This window comes from Diabrotica virgifera, chromosome 2 (genome assembly GCF_917563875.1).
Source record: "Diabrotica virgifera virgifera chromosome 2, PGI_DIABVI_V3a".
Classification (NCBI taxonomy): Eukaryota; Metazoa; Arthropoda; class Insecta; order Coleoptera; family Chrysomelidae; genus Diabrotica; species Diabrotica virgifera.
The window spans coordinates 201,321,132-201,335,556 of record NC_065444.1 but is presented as its reverse complement, the minus strand read 5'-3'; the positions used below and the strand labels follow the sequence as shown (position 1 = coordinate 201,335,556).

Below are 14,425 nucleotides of genomic sequence, written 5' to 3'. Positions count from 1 at the left end.
GATTCTTAACAATAGTAGAGTATATTAAAAATCATTTGAACGTAAGTAGAGTTTTAGATGTCCAACTACTACAATTCTACAGGGTGTGAATGTTGCTACGAAATTAATAAAAAACGTAATTATCTTTTAAAATACCCTGTATAATATTACAAAACCTTATATTTTAAGAAAGAAGACATCGAAGAGAATCCAAAAATGTAAAAATGTACAGGGTGTCCCATTTAAAAAAACAAGAAGGAAGTTGCAAAGAGATGAAAATATTTTCATTTAATAGGTCATCCTTCAAAACCCCTACATTCCAATTTTCATGATTCTGTTGCCTTTAGTTCTCGAGATATTTCTAATAGGCCAGTTATCTGCCTCACCCTATATACTGCAATTCATTAGGTACAACAAACTGTTCCCGAAATTAATAAATTATTGTGCTCACATGTGGGCAAATTCTGTCTCAAATGAACGGGATTTCTCTTGTCTCAAATGAGTCAAAACGTATAGTCGAAACACCATGAAACAGGAGAGAATGTCAAACTTGTCTCAAATGTCGATAGAAAAAAACTTTTAAAATCCCTCCAAAACAATAATAAATTTTAAAATTACGTTATAACCCATTTTGTTACTTCGAAACAACATAGACTAGAGTTAATTTATAAACAGGTATAGTTTCTAAATTTACAGGAAAAAAAAACAAAAAAAAATTAAAAAAAACAAAAACCAAAGATCTCCTATGAAATTGAAGCCTTTGGAGACAAAACCTTGCCGACCCTGTCCCTAAAGCCACGAGCCGCCACTGCCTATCACCCGCCGTTTAGCGGGGGTGACGCGCCAAAGTTGATAAATTTTTAAAAAAGATGTTTTTAAAAAAATTATTTTTCCCTAACTGTAACGAAAATTAAGAAGAAACCCTGCGACAATTAATCACAAATAAGTGGCTGAGTTTTTGGTATAGGTTTCATTTAAGGGCAATTGCAAATTTTTTAATTACAGGGTGATACATTTTAAAAAAACCCCTTTTTATTCAGCGATTACCCATGTGCAAGTGTTATTTACAAATTTGTATAATGCACCCCCATATTTTCCCCGGCACCACCCAAAAAAAAGGAGAATTAATAAAAATATGCAAAAATTTATTTTGGGCCACCACTGTGGCTTTAGGGTGCAAAGAAAGAGTAAAATATGCATAGGTCATAATGGTACGTTATCAATAAAATGAATAGGTGACAAAAAAAAAAACAAAAACTGAAGCCCGCCAAAGCATTTATGAGGTCTACGGCGCCACTGTGCCGTAACGGTTGCTTATACGAAAAAAAGCATAGGACCTTATTTGTAGAGAATATAGTGGTCTTTAATTCTGTATAATTTTTGTTTTAAAAATATGCATAGGTAATGAAAAAATCGTAAGAACATGCTCTCCAATTGATAGGGGTAGTTTCTGCAGTTTATTTTCAAGGATAGGGTTACTTTCCGCAGGGATGTTGCAATAATCATATATATTTATGAAAAACCCTATTGATGGAGCATATGTCCATATGGGCCAAAAATCAAAAAAAAATTTCAACCCTCCCTTTATTTATTTTTTTTTGGCTACAGGGGTTGCATCAAGAAACCGTTTTTTATGTCCATGTATGGGTAATAAGAACGTGCACAAAATAATATATGAAGCATTTTAATAAAGGGCATGGTGTGTCAATGATTCCAAGAAAATCACTTTCTTTATTAATTCTCCTTTTTTTGGGGTGGTTCCGAAAAAAAAATAAGGGTGCATTATAGAAATTTGTAAATAACACCAGTACATGGATAATCGCTGAAAGTTTTTTTACTCTAAAAAATTTGCAATTGCCCTTAAATGAAAACTATACCAAAAAATCAGCCACTTATTTGTAATTAATTGCCGCAGGGTTTATTCTTAATTTTCAGTACAGTTAGGGAAAAATATTTTTTTTAAAACATATTTTTTAAAAAGTTGTCATCTTTGGGGCGCCACCCCCGCTAAACGGTGTGTGATAGACATATGCTGTCGGGAAATAAAAAGTAGGAAATATAGTCCTCTTCATTTTACTATTAAGTATTTTTTTTTAAAACGCACAGGAAGGGCTACGTTTCGCAAAAACCACAAATTACCTCCTTTAAAGGGATGAAAAGGGGGGTTCTGGGGCGATTTTTTTTTAAAAAATGTTGGTCTCATAATACGCTCCCCTTGATATACCAGAAAAAAAATAAAACCGGACTTGTGTCCATTTTGCGAGGTTCAACCTCTGTTTCCTACACTAATACACTGCAGTGCAAAAAAATCGATCCACTAAAAATTTGGTCATTTTTGATGTTCCAAATTTCCTAAACCTGTTGTCCGATTTAAGTGATTTTTTACCACGTTATAGCCTTATTCATTGACAATATCTCTGTAATAATATTGTTGCTAGCCAGTCAAACTATCATTGTATACCGGGTGTACGAATCAAACTCGTGTTTTTTTCTCAAAGTTCGCATCACCCTGTGGACTATTCTGGCATTTATAAAATAATTAAAACCCAACTATAGCCTCAGGTTTTCTTAACATTTCGTCTTTCGATTCATTCGCTTATGTTGGATAATAAAAAAGTTAGGTATGTACTTTAACAACTGGCCATGTTCGTCATCAGTACAGGGTGTTTCTAAAATATTTGCACAAAACTTTAAGGGTTTATTGTACATGAGAAAATAATGACCATTTTCTTTATAATCATATGTCCGCAAGCGCTTCGTTTCCGAGTTACGGGATGTTCAAATTTTTTTTACAAACTGATGATTTACTTATTGCTTTAAAACCAGTTGAGATGTGCAAATCAAATTTGGTGGGTTTTAAGACGTAGTTATTGCACATTTTTTGACACACAATTAAGAATTTAATATTCACCAGTGGCGCCCAAACGGGTATTATGACCGATAATATTACCCGTACGCACGCCAATGGTGAATATAAAATTCTTAATTGTATATCAAAAAATGTGCAATAACTACGTTTTAAAACCCACCGAATTTTATCTGCATATCTCAACTGGTTTTACAGCAATTAATAAATCGTCAGTTTGTAAAAAAAAATTGAACATCCCATATCTCGGAAACGAAGCGTTTGCGGACATATGATTATAAAACAAATTGTCATTATTTTAACTATTTATAATGGGAAATAAGCCACAATATTATTAAAAAAATGATTTTTATTAACGTTTCGACGCCCAAATCGGGTGCCGTTGTCAAAATAGAAAATACAAAAAAGAATTTTGTATTTTGACAACGGCACCCGATTTGGGCGTCGAAACGTTAATAAAAATCATTTTTTAAATAATATTGTGGCTTATTTCCCATTATAAATAGTTAAAATTGTAAAAATGCCACAAGAAAATAGCTTCAGAACAAAATGTCATTATTTTCTCATGTAAAATTACCCCTTAAAGTTTGTCGCACTTATTTAGAAACACCCTGTACTGATGACGAACATGGCCAGTTGTTAAAGTACCCAACTTTTTTATTATTCAACATAAGCGAATGAATCGAAGACAAAAAGGTTAAGAAAACCTGAGGCTATAGTTGGGTTTTAATTTCAGTATTTTATAAATGCTAGAATAGTCCACAGGGTGATGCGAACTTTGAGAAAAAACACAGTTTGATTCGTACACCCGGTATACAATGATAGTTTGACTGGCTAGCAACAATATTATTACATCGATATTGTCAATGGATAAGGCTATAACGTGGTAAAAAATCACTTAAATCGGACAACAGGTTTAGGAAATTCAAAACATCAAAAATGACCAAATTTTTAGTGGATCGATTTTTTTGCACCGCAGTGTAGATAAAACGCTAAAAAACTGGAATAAGAAATGTGGGCAGATGGGAGTAAAAATTGAAGACAAGTATATGCATATCCTTTTGTTTGTTGATGATTAAATAATTTTAGTAGAAGACAAAGACGACATGCAATACATAATCATTGGAAACAGTGCAAAAGACCTGAAGATAAATAACAACTCCATAAAACAAACAAATGAATATAAATACTTGGGGGTAACTTTATCAAATACAGGATAAGCAAGATAAGATAATATTACAAGCAAAACTAAACAACAAATCTTTAAAACAATAGTGGAATGCTGCTCACTGTATGGCTCAGAGATGTGGGTGATAAATAAAAGAATGGAAAACAGAATAAATGCAACATAAATGATGTTTTGGAGAAGAAGCTGCAGATTAACACAATCTACATTAACGGACTAGTACAGGCGCGGATCTAGAAATTCATAATAGGGGGGGGGGGCAGACTTACCTCAAATATTATATTTTCCATATTTAGCCATACGACTTACACTTACTCTAAGGATAAAATACACTATAGGTATAATCTCAGATACCTACGGTATCAAAAGGATTGATACGACAATTCACGGCTATTAATCTCACTGGTCGTTCTTTACCATAAAGATTAACCATTCTACCATCAATGGGTAGGTACGCATGGATTATCTAGCAAAATACAAATTTTTATATCTTTATTGTATCGCAAATTTGAAACGTGACTTTTCATGAGATAAGGTTTATACCCAGTGTAATCTATTTGCATTTTAAAATATCATTTTTGTTATTCTTTGAATTGAGAAAAATATTTCCGTTGTTTACGGTTCCACCGGTACCCAAACAAATGCGCCTGCAGATTATTTTTCAGAGAAGGGTGTTTTATTAGATTTTATGGCTTCTTTCAATTCTTTGGAAGCGGTTGTCGTGTAATTTAGTGTTGTACTGATTGCTTAAAGTTTAGAGTTAACAGAAAAAAAAATAAATAATAAAAAATACTTATAGACTAAATACAATAGGGGGGTCCATGGACCCGTTGATCCCCCTGTATCCGCGCCTGGACTAGAACAATGTAAAAAATGACTGAATTAGAATGAATGATGAAACAGAAAAACTCAATAGGTACTCTGGAATGGATACATGCGAAGAAAGGATGAGACAAAAATACCGCTAAAAACTTGGAAACACGGAAACCAAATGGAAGGAGAAAAAGAGGATGTCCTAAATTACAGTGGAACAGTCAAGTAACAACAGCAATGAAAAAAAGAGACACCACTGTGGTGAAAAGCAAACAAAATATGTAAAGCCACGAATAACTAAGTAAAGTAAAAATTATTTTTGTACTTACCAAAACCACAGCTTCATCTAACTGATTCAATAATCTTAGTTTAAGTTCCATTAACCCCGTAGGCATACTCTCTGTATTCTTTAACCTAGTGTACTCATCCAAAACTTCCAAAAACACTGAGGAATGTGTATTATTCTTATAACCAGTTATTCCAATAATATTGACACCAGGAACTTGGCATGACAATTCAAATTTATTAAGCTCACTATTGCCAATTGATGTTTGTAAATCACTGCATATTCTTTGTAATTCTGGTCTTTTTTCTAATTGATATTTCATATCGTAATCCAGTTGTACAGCAGGGGGAATACTGAGATCTTTTAGAAGTTCTTTATTTTCATAGGATATGCATGTTATCAGAAGATTTAATCTTTGTTTCGTATGGGTGTTCACACCTGTAAAAATAATAGTTTCTTTTGAAGATTGAAAAATAGTTTATTTTATGTTATTAAATTACAATGCAATTGAGTGTACAGGTGCATAAAATATTTTTTCTACAACCGTGTTAAAAATGTAATTTTTAGCACTCCATAGGAACGTTAAAAATGCTACTTTAAGGCACTAATGCTTTAAAATTTTTAAGGCACTGCAGTTCTTATTGACCGTATAGGCAATTTTGATGTAATGTCAAAAAAATATAAAAATGGAATGTCAGTCAAGTTCAAGTAAAAGTTTTTGTAGATATTGTCCTGTAATTACGTTTGTAGAAAAAATATTGTATGATATGCGTGTTAAAAAGTACATTTTTAAGGCACTCATGTGAATTGCATAATTCGCTATCGCTCATTCTGCAAACTTTCACATGCGTGCCTTAAACGTGTACTTTTAACACTTATATCATAAATAACTATTTTCTACAACCGTGTTAAAAATGCAATTTTTAGCACTCCATAGGAGCGTTAAAAATACTACTTTAAGGCACTAGTGCTTTAAAATTTTTAAGGCACTGCAGTTAAAACTGAATTGTCAAATTGTGAAACGTCAAAATATTTATATTTTATTTATTAACATTAATATTAATAGAACAACTTGCGCAATTTGAAAAAGGTGGTTTAAAAGGTTTTTTAAAATTTAATTTAAACTGTATTATTGCATTTTTAACACGTTTGTAGAAAAAAACTATTAAAATTTGTTAGAATATACAACAATAAAAGCATCTATTATAGACAAGGCGAAAACCGCGGGTTCGTTAGAAAAAATATTCCCTTGAGATTTTTTTGCATAATCACATTCGTGAGACATCCCAGAATAAGGTTCAAGAAGTCGCCCACGTGAAAAGTTGTCCAATTTTTTTTTTTAATTTTTTTAATCAAATTGCAAAAATCAATATTTTTGGCCCGTACAAATTTTTGTTGGGTTTTTTTGACCATTCTGGACAAAAAAGGTCTTTTGTAATTCTTCTCTGAAGTTGATGATTTTCGAGTTATAAACAATTTAAAATTGAAAAAAAAAAACGAAAAATGGCGATTTTCCAGGCTTAATAAATTGGTTAAAAGTTATTATTATGAAAGTCAGAAAGTGCCTAAATCAAAGTTTAAAGCCCCCCCTACAAGATCCTGAAAAAATTTTTGTCATAATTTTATTACTAAGCTGATATTTTTAAGTAATAAAAATGAGCGCCAGCACGTATTAGGCGGCCGTCTATGGTGAGTGCGAGAGAGATGCCATTCCGGCAGTCCAATGGGGCATCTTACTCGCACTCACATTTACAGCCGCGTCAATACGCTCTTACGGCTTATTGTTAATAATTAAAAATAACAGCTTAGTAATAAATTAATGACACAAATTTCTTCAGGATGATGTAGGGGGGCTTTAAACTTTGATTTAATCACTTTCTGACTTTCATAATAATAATTTTTAACCGAGTTATTAAGTCTTAAAAATGGCCATTTTTGCGTTTTTCGAATTTTAAAGAATGGTCTAAAAAAACTAAAAAAATTGTCCAGACCAAAAATAATAATATTTGTAATTTGCAAAAAATTGTTAAAAAAAATTTGGACCACTTTTCTCGTGGGCGACTTCTTGAACCTTATTCTGGGGTGTATTACAAATGTGATTGTGCAAAAAAATCTCTTCGGAATATTTTTTCCAATGAACTCGCCGTTTTCGCCTTGTCTATTAGATGTTATTCTATAGTTGTTATGATTTACGTATTGAAGTATAGGCAGTTTTGATGTAATGTCAAGAAAAATATAAAAATGGAATGTCAGTCACTAAGGCTAATAACTATTAGAGAAAATGATGACTGACGTTATTATAGGGATGATGACATAAAAATATAACCACTGTTTATTTACAGTTTTCTTTTTTTTTTTTTCAATTTTTTACCTTAATATTGTATGTACATTTTTCTGTTGTCTGTTGACTGATATTCTTGTCGCATAAGATACCAAGTAGCTTCTAAATAAAAGCTGAGATTTAAAGCACACAATTGATTTTGAAATATGTTTTGAAATCATGTATAATCTTTTAATTAACCAACCGTCCTAAACCTATATCTTGTTGGATGACCTGTATGTGGGCACATCCTACGGTTTCGCTAACCTTGTACGTAGGTTCTTCGGGAATAGGGGAGGCAGTTAATTCTTCTTCTTCTTAAAGCGCCCTCTCCCCAATGGAGGTTGGCTACTACAACTGCAAACTCTTCTCTGTCTTCAGCTGTTTAAAATTTAGCCCTGTCCATTGTCAGATTTTTCTTAGCCACAATAGTCTTTTCTTTCTTAGTCCTCTCTTTCCCTCGATCTTTCATTTCACTATTAGTTGAGCATATTGGTACTTATTATTTCTCAGTATGTGGCCTAGGTATGATGTTTTTCTAACTTTCACTGTGTTGAACTCTTTCTAGGCTGTTAATACTAATTCAAAATAGCCAAAGGAGAAAATCAACATCGGGGGAGGAATTCACAGTAACTGAAATACTTATCTTAACCCTCTGGTAGCCGTGGACACACTGCGGTACCTAATGCCGCACATATAAAAATCGGTATTAGATGTTAATGATATCAAAAATTTGTTAGAATTACAAAAGGAAAGCGTTATTTTTAACATTTTCTTGTATGACTTTAACATAATGTAACGACTCGCGCGCAAAATAAAAAAAAACAAGTATTTGGTCTTACAAATGTAATCTGAACAAAGAAAATGTTTACTACAAACAAAAATTTTACGAGCATCCCAAAAGTAAAATACCTAAATACAAAATAATTGAACTAGTCTTATAAACACACATTGCACTGAATTTTTTTCTCACTTTTATTTTTGCATAAAAAAAATATTCAATAACTCATTTCAACGCTCAATATCAAAATGATTAAACAAATCAGAAAATACAATAGCCGCAGGTAGTATTTTAAATAAAGTTTCTCGCACATATCTAAATAGATAGTGGTTTGTACGAAAGAATATTGGTAAAACTTATTAAAACTTTAAATTGCGGCACGGAGTACCGCAGTGTGGACACTGGAGGGTTAATAAATATTTAACACATACATCCAACTCACTAAAATATTACTTCTTATAATTAACTGTCAATTAATAAATTTTAAAAAATATTTTTTCTCAGTTGAACAGTCTTTCAATTTATAAAGTTAGGTATACTGTAGAACCCTGATTCTCTGTGCATGGGTTATCAGGCTGCAGATTATCCAAGCTATGATTTCCCATAATTCAAATTGTATTTTGTAGGTTTTATCAGCCTCTGCCTCTCCAATACTATTTAAGATATATCTAAATGAAGCAATAAAACACTGGAGAAGATCTTGTTCAGGGATTGAACTCTACATTTAGCAGATGACCAAGTCGTAGTAGCAGCAGATAAGAAAGATTTAGAATTCATGATGAGACAGTTTTTTCAAACATTTATGAAGAGTGGGGCCTTTCTGTACATGGAAACAAAACACAATACTTATGCACCAGGAATGAAGTAGAAGATCTAATAGTTAACGAACATGAAACAATCAAGAACTGTGAGGAATATATATATTTGGGAATAACAATCAATAAGACTGGGCGCACCAAAAAAGAGATAGAGCAAAGGATCGTGAAAGAAAAAAGGGTGATTGGATGCCTAAACCCGATGCTATGGTCAAAAGAATCTGATGCTATCTAATCGAAGAAAACATCTCATCTTTAACTCAATCTTTAAAAGTATAGTGCTCTATAGATGCGAAACATGGTAACTTATTAAATCCCTGGAACAACGTCTACTTGCATTGGAAATGGACTTCTGGAGAAGATCGGCTAGAAAAATGATAAAATCAGAAATATAATGAGAGTAAAGTCAAACCATCATAGACAAAATTCAAAGGAGACAACTGATTTGGTATGGTCATGTAGAAAGAATAGATGACAACAGGCTGCAAAAAAAATTTAAAATGGATGCCAAGGGAAAGAAGGAAGAGAGGAAGGCCAAAACAATCCAGGCTAGGTGGCATTTAGAAGGCAATGTTGGAAATGAATCCTCACCCTGGCGAATGGAACGACGGACGAAGCTGGAAACTGGGAACCAGAAGGCAAAGAACTCTACAACTAACCGGGAATAATAAAAAAATAAGGTTTTATCGGACTATAAAGTTGGCAAGCAAAGAATATGTGATATCAATAAAAACAAAGTAAAACTACAAAACTTCATACTTCAGTATGAGTCTTTCAAAAACATATGTTTCAAATGAAATAGGTAAACAACTGGTTGCTGCAAAAGGATAGGAGGGCGTACCAATCTATACTTCTATAGACCAATGGAGAGACTGACCAAATGTGATTTGTGATTTCTGATTGCTGGATCTAGTAGCTAATATTCAAAATCAAACATTCTAATATTATAAGTAAGAAAAAGATGATTGTCAGCGTTTTCTCCTATCAAATTACTCGTTTTATATTTCATTGTTAAAATAATATTCTATATTCGGCTTAATTTTGGCTGATGCTGAATTTTGGCTGAAGGTTTAATCAAAGCTTATGCTGATTAATTGGACGATCTCTAGGCCAATCTGTACTAAGCAAGCAGAGATTTTTCACTTGGAACTCAGTGCCAACAGAGAAGTAATGGTGACATTTTGTTATGAACTGGAGCCCATAATTACAGAAAATAATCTCCAATATTCTTAAATCAATAAATCTGATTAAACATGGTGATACTGGTGAGAAATACTTACAAACATCTTAGCTGCAAGTATTAAGATGAGTACACCAAGGTATAAAAAAAGGAAGACTGGGGATAACAGTGTTGTCTTTTGTCATGACATCTGGTAGTCATAGAGTGAAGTTGACTGTGATTGTGGTCAAAAAAACCTTGTGCTTTTACAAACATAAAACCTTAGAATCTCCAAGTTCACTAGTATAATCAGCAAGCTGCCTAGATAACTTGTGACCTCTTCCAAGATTGGTTCCACAAAATGTTCAATCCTGAAGTACTTAAAGCCTTAAGTATGTGAAAAAAAAAATTGCCACAAAAGCGCTTACTCTTCTGGGTAATACTGGTGCTCATCCCAATGAGAGAGCCCTTAGATACCACAATGAAAATATCTTTTTTGATTTTGCCAGTATTACATCGATTGAATGAATCCACTGAATAACGTTGTAAGCACCCCATTCATTATTAGTTTTTCAAAAAGCGAACAAAAAGGGTTTGAAATATAATAATGGTAAATTAATACGTTTTAAGGGTTAGTAATACTGTATAGTAAGTTAGTAAGTCTGTAACTAATTTTACTGTCTGTATTACTAACCCTTAAAATGTATAAACTTACCATTATTATAATTTTAACACTTTTTATTCGATTTCTTAAAAACGAATGATGTGGCACTTACAATGTTAATCAGCAGACCCATTTAATTACAGTGGAACCTTGATAAGTCTAATTAATCAGGACAGCGGCCGATCCAGATTATCAAAAATCCTGGTTAGCTGGAGAATATGGTAAAAATTATTAAAATACGGGATACTAACAGATAAACTCCATTATAATTGCAAAAACATGAAATACATATGCACAGTACACCTAAATTACGTACAGTTATGTTCATTTCTTTGTAAAAAACTCAGTCAAACCGAAAAAATGTTTGTTTTGTCTGATGAAAATCTGTCCAGGTTAGGCAGACTTTTGAGTTATCAGAGGCTGACTTATTGGGGTTCCACTGTACTATAAAAATGCTTCTGAAAAAAATTTATGATTAACTTGTTAAATGAAACCGAGGTTGAAATGTGGACACAGTGTGACAAACATGAGCCAGATGTCAGCTCTTCAGCCTAGTATGTCACAACCTAATTCATCCAGATTTATTTATCAAGTTTTACTGTACCACTATAGTATAAGCAAAGATTTACACAACTTTTTGTAAGAGTAGCTAAATAATAAATAAGTAGTAATCACTTACCATAAATATTTCTTATATTGTGCTTAGTTAGAAAAAAAGGAAAAAGCTCATAAGCACGATAATTCAACATCCACAAGTAAAGTGCAATTTCTGCTAAACTTGAATGATCACTTTCAACATCACCAGCCTTAACTCTTTTTAAAATATTTGGAATTATCACAGTTTTAATATCCTGACTACTAAGTTTATAATTCAAATTGCTTATACACCATAGAAACCTTTTAATATCCTTGAGTCTGATATGATTGGACATGTGTTCCTTTTTGGATATAAAATCACTCTCCTTGAGTAACTGAATAGACCTTTCGGAAAAAACTCGTAAAACATTTTCATCGTAATATAAATAATCAGAATACACTGCTAAAATATGACTCAGAGCAGAGAATGAATATTGTTCAAATGATTTGTTAAAAAGCATTCCATATGATAATGTTTCTAGTAAATCTTCATCTTGATATCTATTTTGTCGTATACTTTTTAAAAATGTTACAAAAAACGCTGGATCTTTTAGTATTTTTAAATTGTTATATAAGTAATTTATAATTGTATTAAATATCTTTTCATTTAACTTGGTAGTTGTTTTGAAAGTAGAATTACAAATGACACAGAGATCTTCAGGTGTTAAAGTCTCTAGATCAGATCTGATCAAATAGTTTATGCATTTCCTAACAATATTATGTTGTTTCGCTTGCTTCTTTCTTAACCCAATGTAAAAAATAAGTTGTATTATTTCATTTTTGTTCAACAAATTCAGTCTTTTCGTTAATTCTTGTATTGCTATTTCATATAATTTATAATTAATTATTCTATTAGGTACTTTTGACATGTAAATATGTAGAAGTTCAAAAATATCAGCATTACTTAACTTATTTACCCGAGCTGAACATTCTTTATCTATAGCTCTAAGCAAATAAAAATTATTTATATCTTGGCTAATATCCAACAATCTAACTGATGTTTTGATTTGTTCAATGTTGCATTTGTTGAGACCAGTAGTTTTCAATTTTATTGGATCTTTCACAGGTATGAAATTCTCATTTCCATGAACATTAAAGCTATTTAAATATCTTAACAGGCGCCCTGTTAGAGTTGTTTCTCCTAGTTCAATATTTTTGTCTCCAAAAAATGACTTTCTTCTTAGTTGAATTCTCCGATAGGTCTGAAGAAATCGAATAGATTTTAGTAATTGATGTGAACTAAATATTGTAGCCATTATCTAAAATTAGGTAGGTAACTCACTATATTTATAAATACTGTTAAAATAGAACAGCAATGCCGGTATTTTCAATGATATGGAGCAAAATCACATGACTGTCTATTAAAATATTATAAAAACGACATAGCACACATTTCTATACATTATAAAAATAATTTATCTAACAACTAACTTGACGTTTAATTAATAAAGACAATAAAAATAAATGCGATTTATGACTGGGCCATCTGGCCATTGGGCATTTTAAAAAAACAAGGATCTACAGACCGAGCTAGTCACGTAAATTCCACGGCTTCGCGCCACGCTTCACGCAACCGTATTTGCGTACTTGTATTTCGAGTTGTGTGGTCGATTGGAGTTGTGGAGTTATAATTGACCAAATTTAAATTTAATCGTTTCTACTGATTCATAACATAATATAATACTATAATTTATAATATAATAAATTTTTAATATTGCTAATAATATTAAAGCTTTTAACATTGTATTTTAATATAATTTTTTTTATTAATAATAATATTACCTAAGTATTGCACCTAGTTCAAAAAAAGTATGAAAATGCAAAGCAAAATATACAATTTGCAGAGTAAATGCTTGTTTTTTTGATAAAATAATATAAATTGTATGTAGGTAGGTAGAGTAGCTAAGCGTAGAGTAGTTATAGCAAAAGTAGCTACGCCATCTCTGAGACACGAAAAGGATGAAATTAGTTTTATTTTCTTTTCTCATGGAGCATGATGGAGAGTTTTTTAAAATAGGTAACAAAGCATGTTGTTTTGCTACCTATGTTGCAAATGTTGTTTTCAATAAAAGTTGTTATAAGTACTACATATTCATCTCGCTAAACTCAACCGTTATCGAGATAAACGCATTTTAAATATGCGAGACAACATATATACTTTTTTGCTTAAATATCATTGTAGTTATACACCCGAAAAATAACTTAAAATCATAACAATTTACAAAAATGTATCGCAAATTTCTTCAAATGGAATTTGCGATGCAATGACATAAATATGACAACTGACACAATTATTATGGTTTCAAGTTTATTTTTCGGGTGTAACTCGTAACTATACAATATTATGCAAAAAATTATGTTGTATCGCAGATTTAAAATGCATTTATCTCGAAAACAATTGAGTTTTAGTGAGATGAATGTAGTATACCTTTTTTAAGTAAAAATATTGAGAGAACAAAAATTTTTATTCAAAAAGTATATAGAGTAGGGGATAAAAAAATTGAATGTATTAAATGAGCGCTGAAAGACGTGTGGCGCCCTCTGGGTAATAGTATCAGTTTTGGTGGCTAATTTAGATTTCTCGTCCCAAAAACCCCCGCTTACCAAATTTCGTGTTGTTATCCCATGCCTTTCGGGAACTATTCAAGAAAAAATAAAATATAAAAGTTTAATTTTAACACCCTGTATTTCGGATATTATCAACTGTTGTACTAAAGGTAAGTTAGCTTAAAACGACCTATTTAAGCTCAGAAATCTACGGTTAAGCTATGGTCCATTCTTTACCAAACACCCTGTATAAAATATGGTATTACCTGGATGTTTTTTTACATGTGGCGTCAAGTTCGAAGATTTCGAAAAGTTTATGTTTATGTTACATTTAGTACAACGATTCATTTTCTACTTACAACAAAAAGAACAC

The 14,425-nt window shown here is 31.8% G+C and overlaps 2 protein-coding genes across 3 annotated transcripts in view; one reads left to right on the top strand and one right to left on the bottom strand.

The window, feature by feature from the left end:
- LOC126880354 (uncharacterized) overlaps positions 1–13,067 on the bottom strand; it is a 42,932-nt gene extending 29,865 nt beyond the window's left edge. Inside the window, exons 1-2 of one of the 2 annotated variants that reach the window (XM_050644166.1) lie at positions 11,549–13,067; positions 5,174–5,568 (exon numbers count right to left, since the gene is read on the bottom strand). In XM_050644166.1, the coding sequence (XP_050500123.1) occupies positions 5,174–5,568; positions 11,549–12,761 (1,608 nt within the window). In that variant the 5' untranslated portion in view covers positions 12,762–13,067. The remainder of the gene's footprint in view (positions 1–5,173; positions 5,569–11,548) is intronic. The other variant, XM_050644167.1, reaches the window with a different exon arrangement.
- Positions 12,486–14,425, top strand: part of LOC126880362 (pyroglutamyl-peptidase 1) — a 28,002-nt gene continuing 26,062 nt past the window's right edge. Inside the window, exon 1 of the mRNA XM_050644182.1 lies at positions 12,486–12,571. The gene's annotated coding sequence lies outside the window, so the exon portion shown is untranslated. The remainder of the gene's footprint in view (positions 12,572–14,425) is intronic.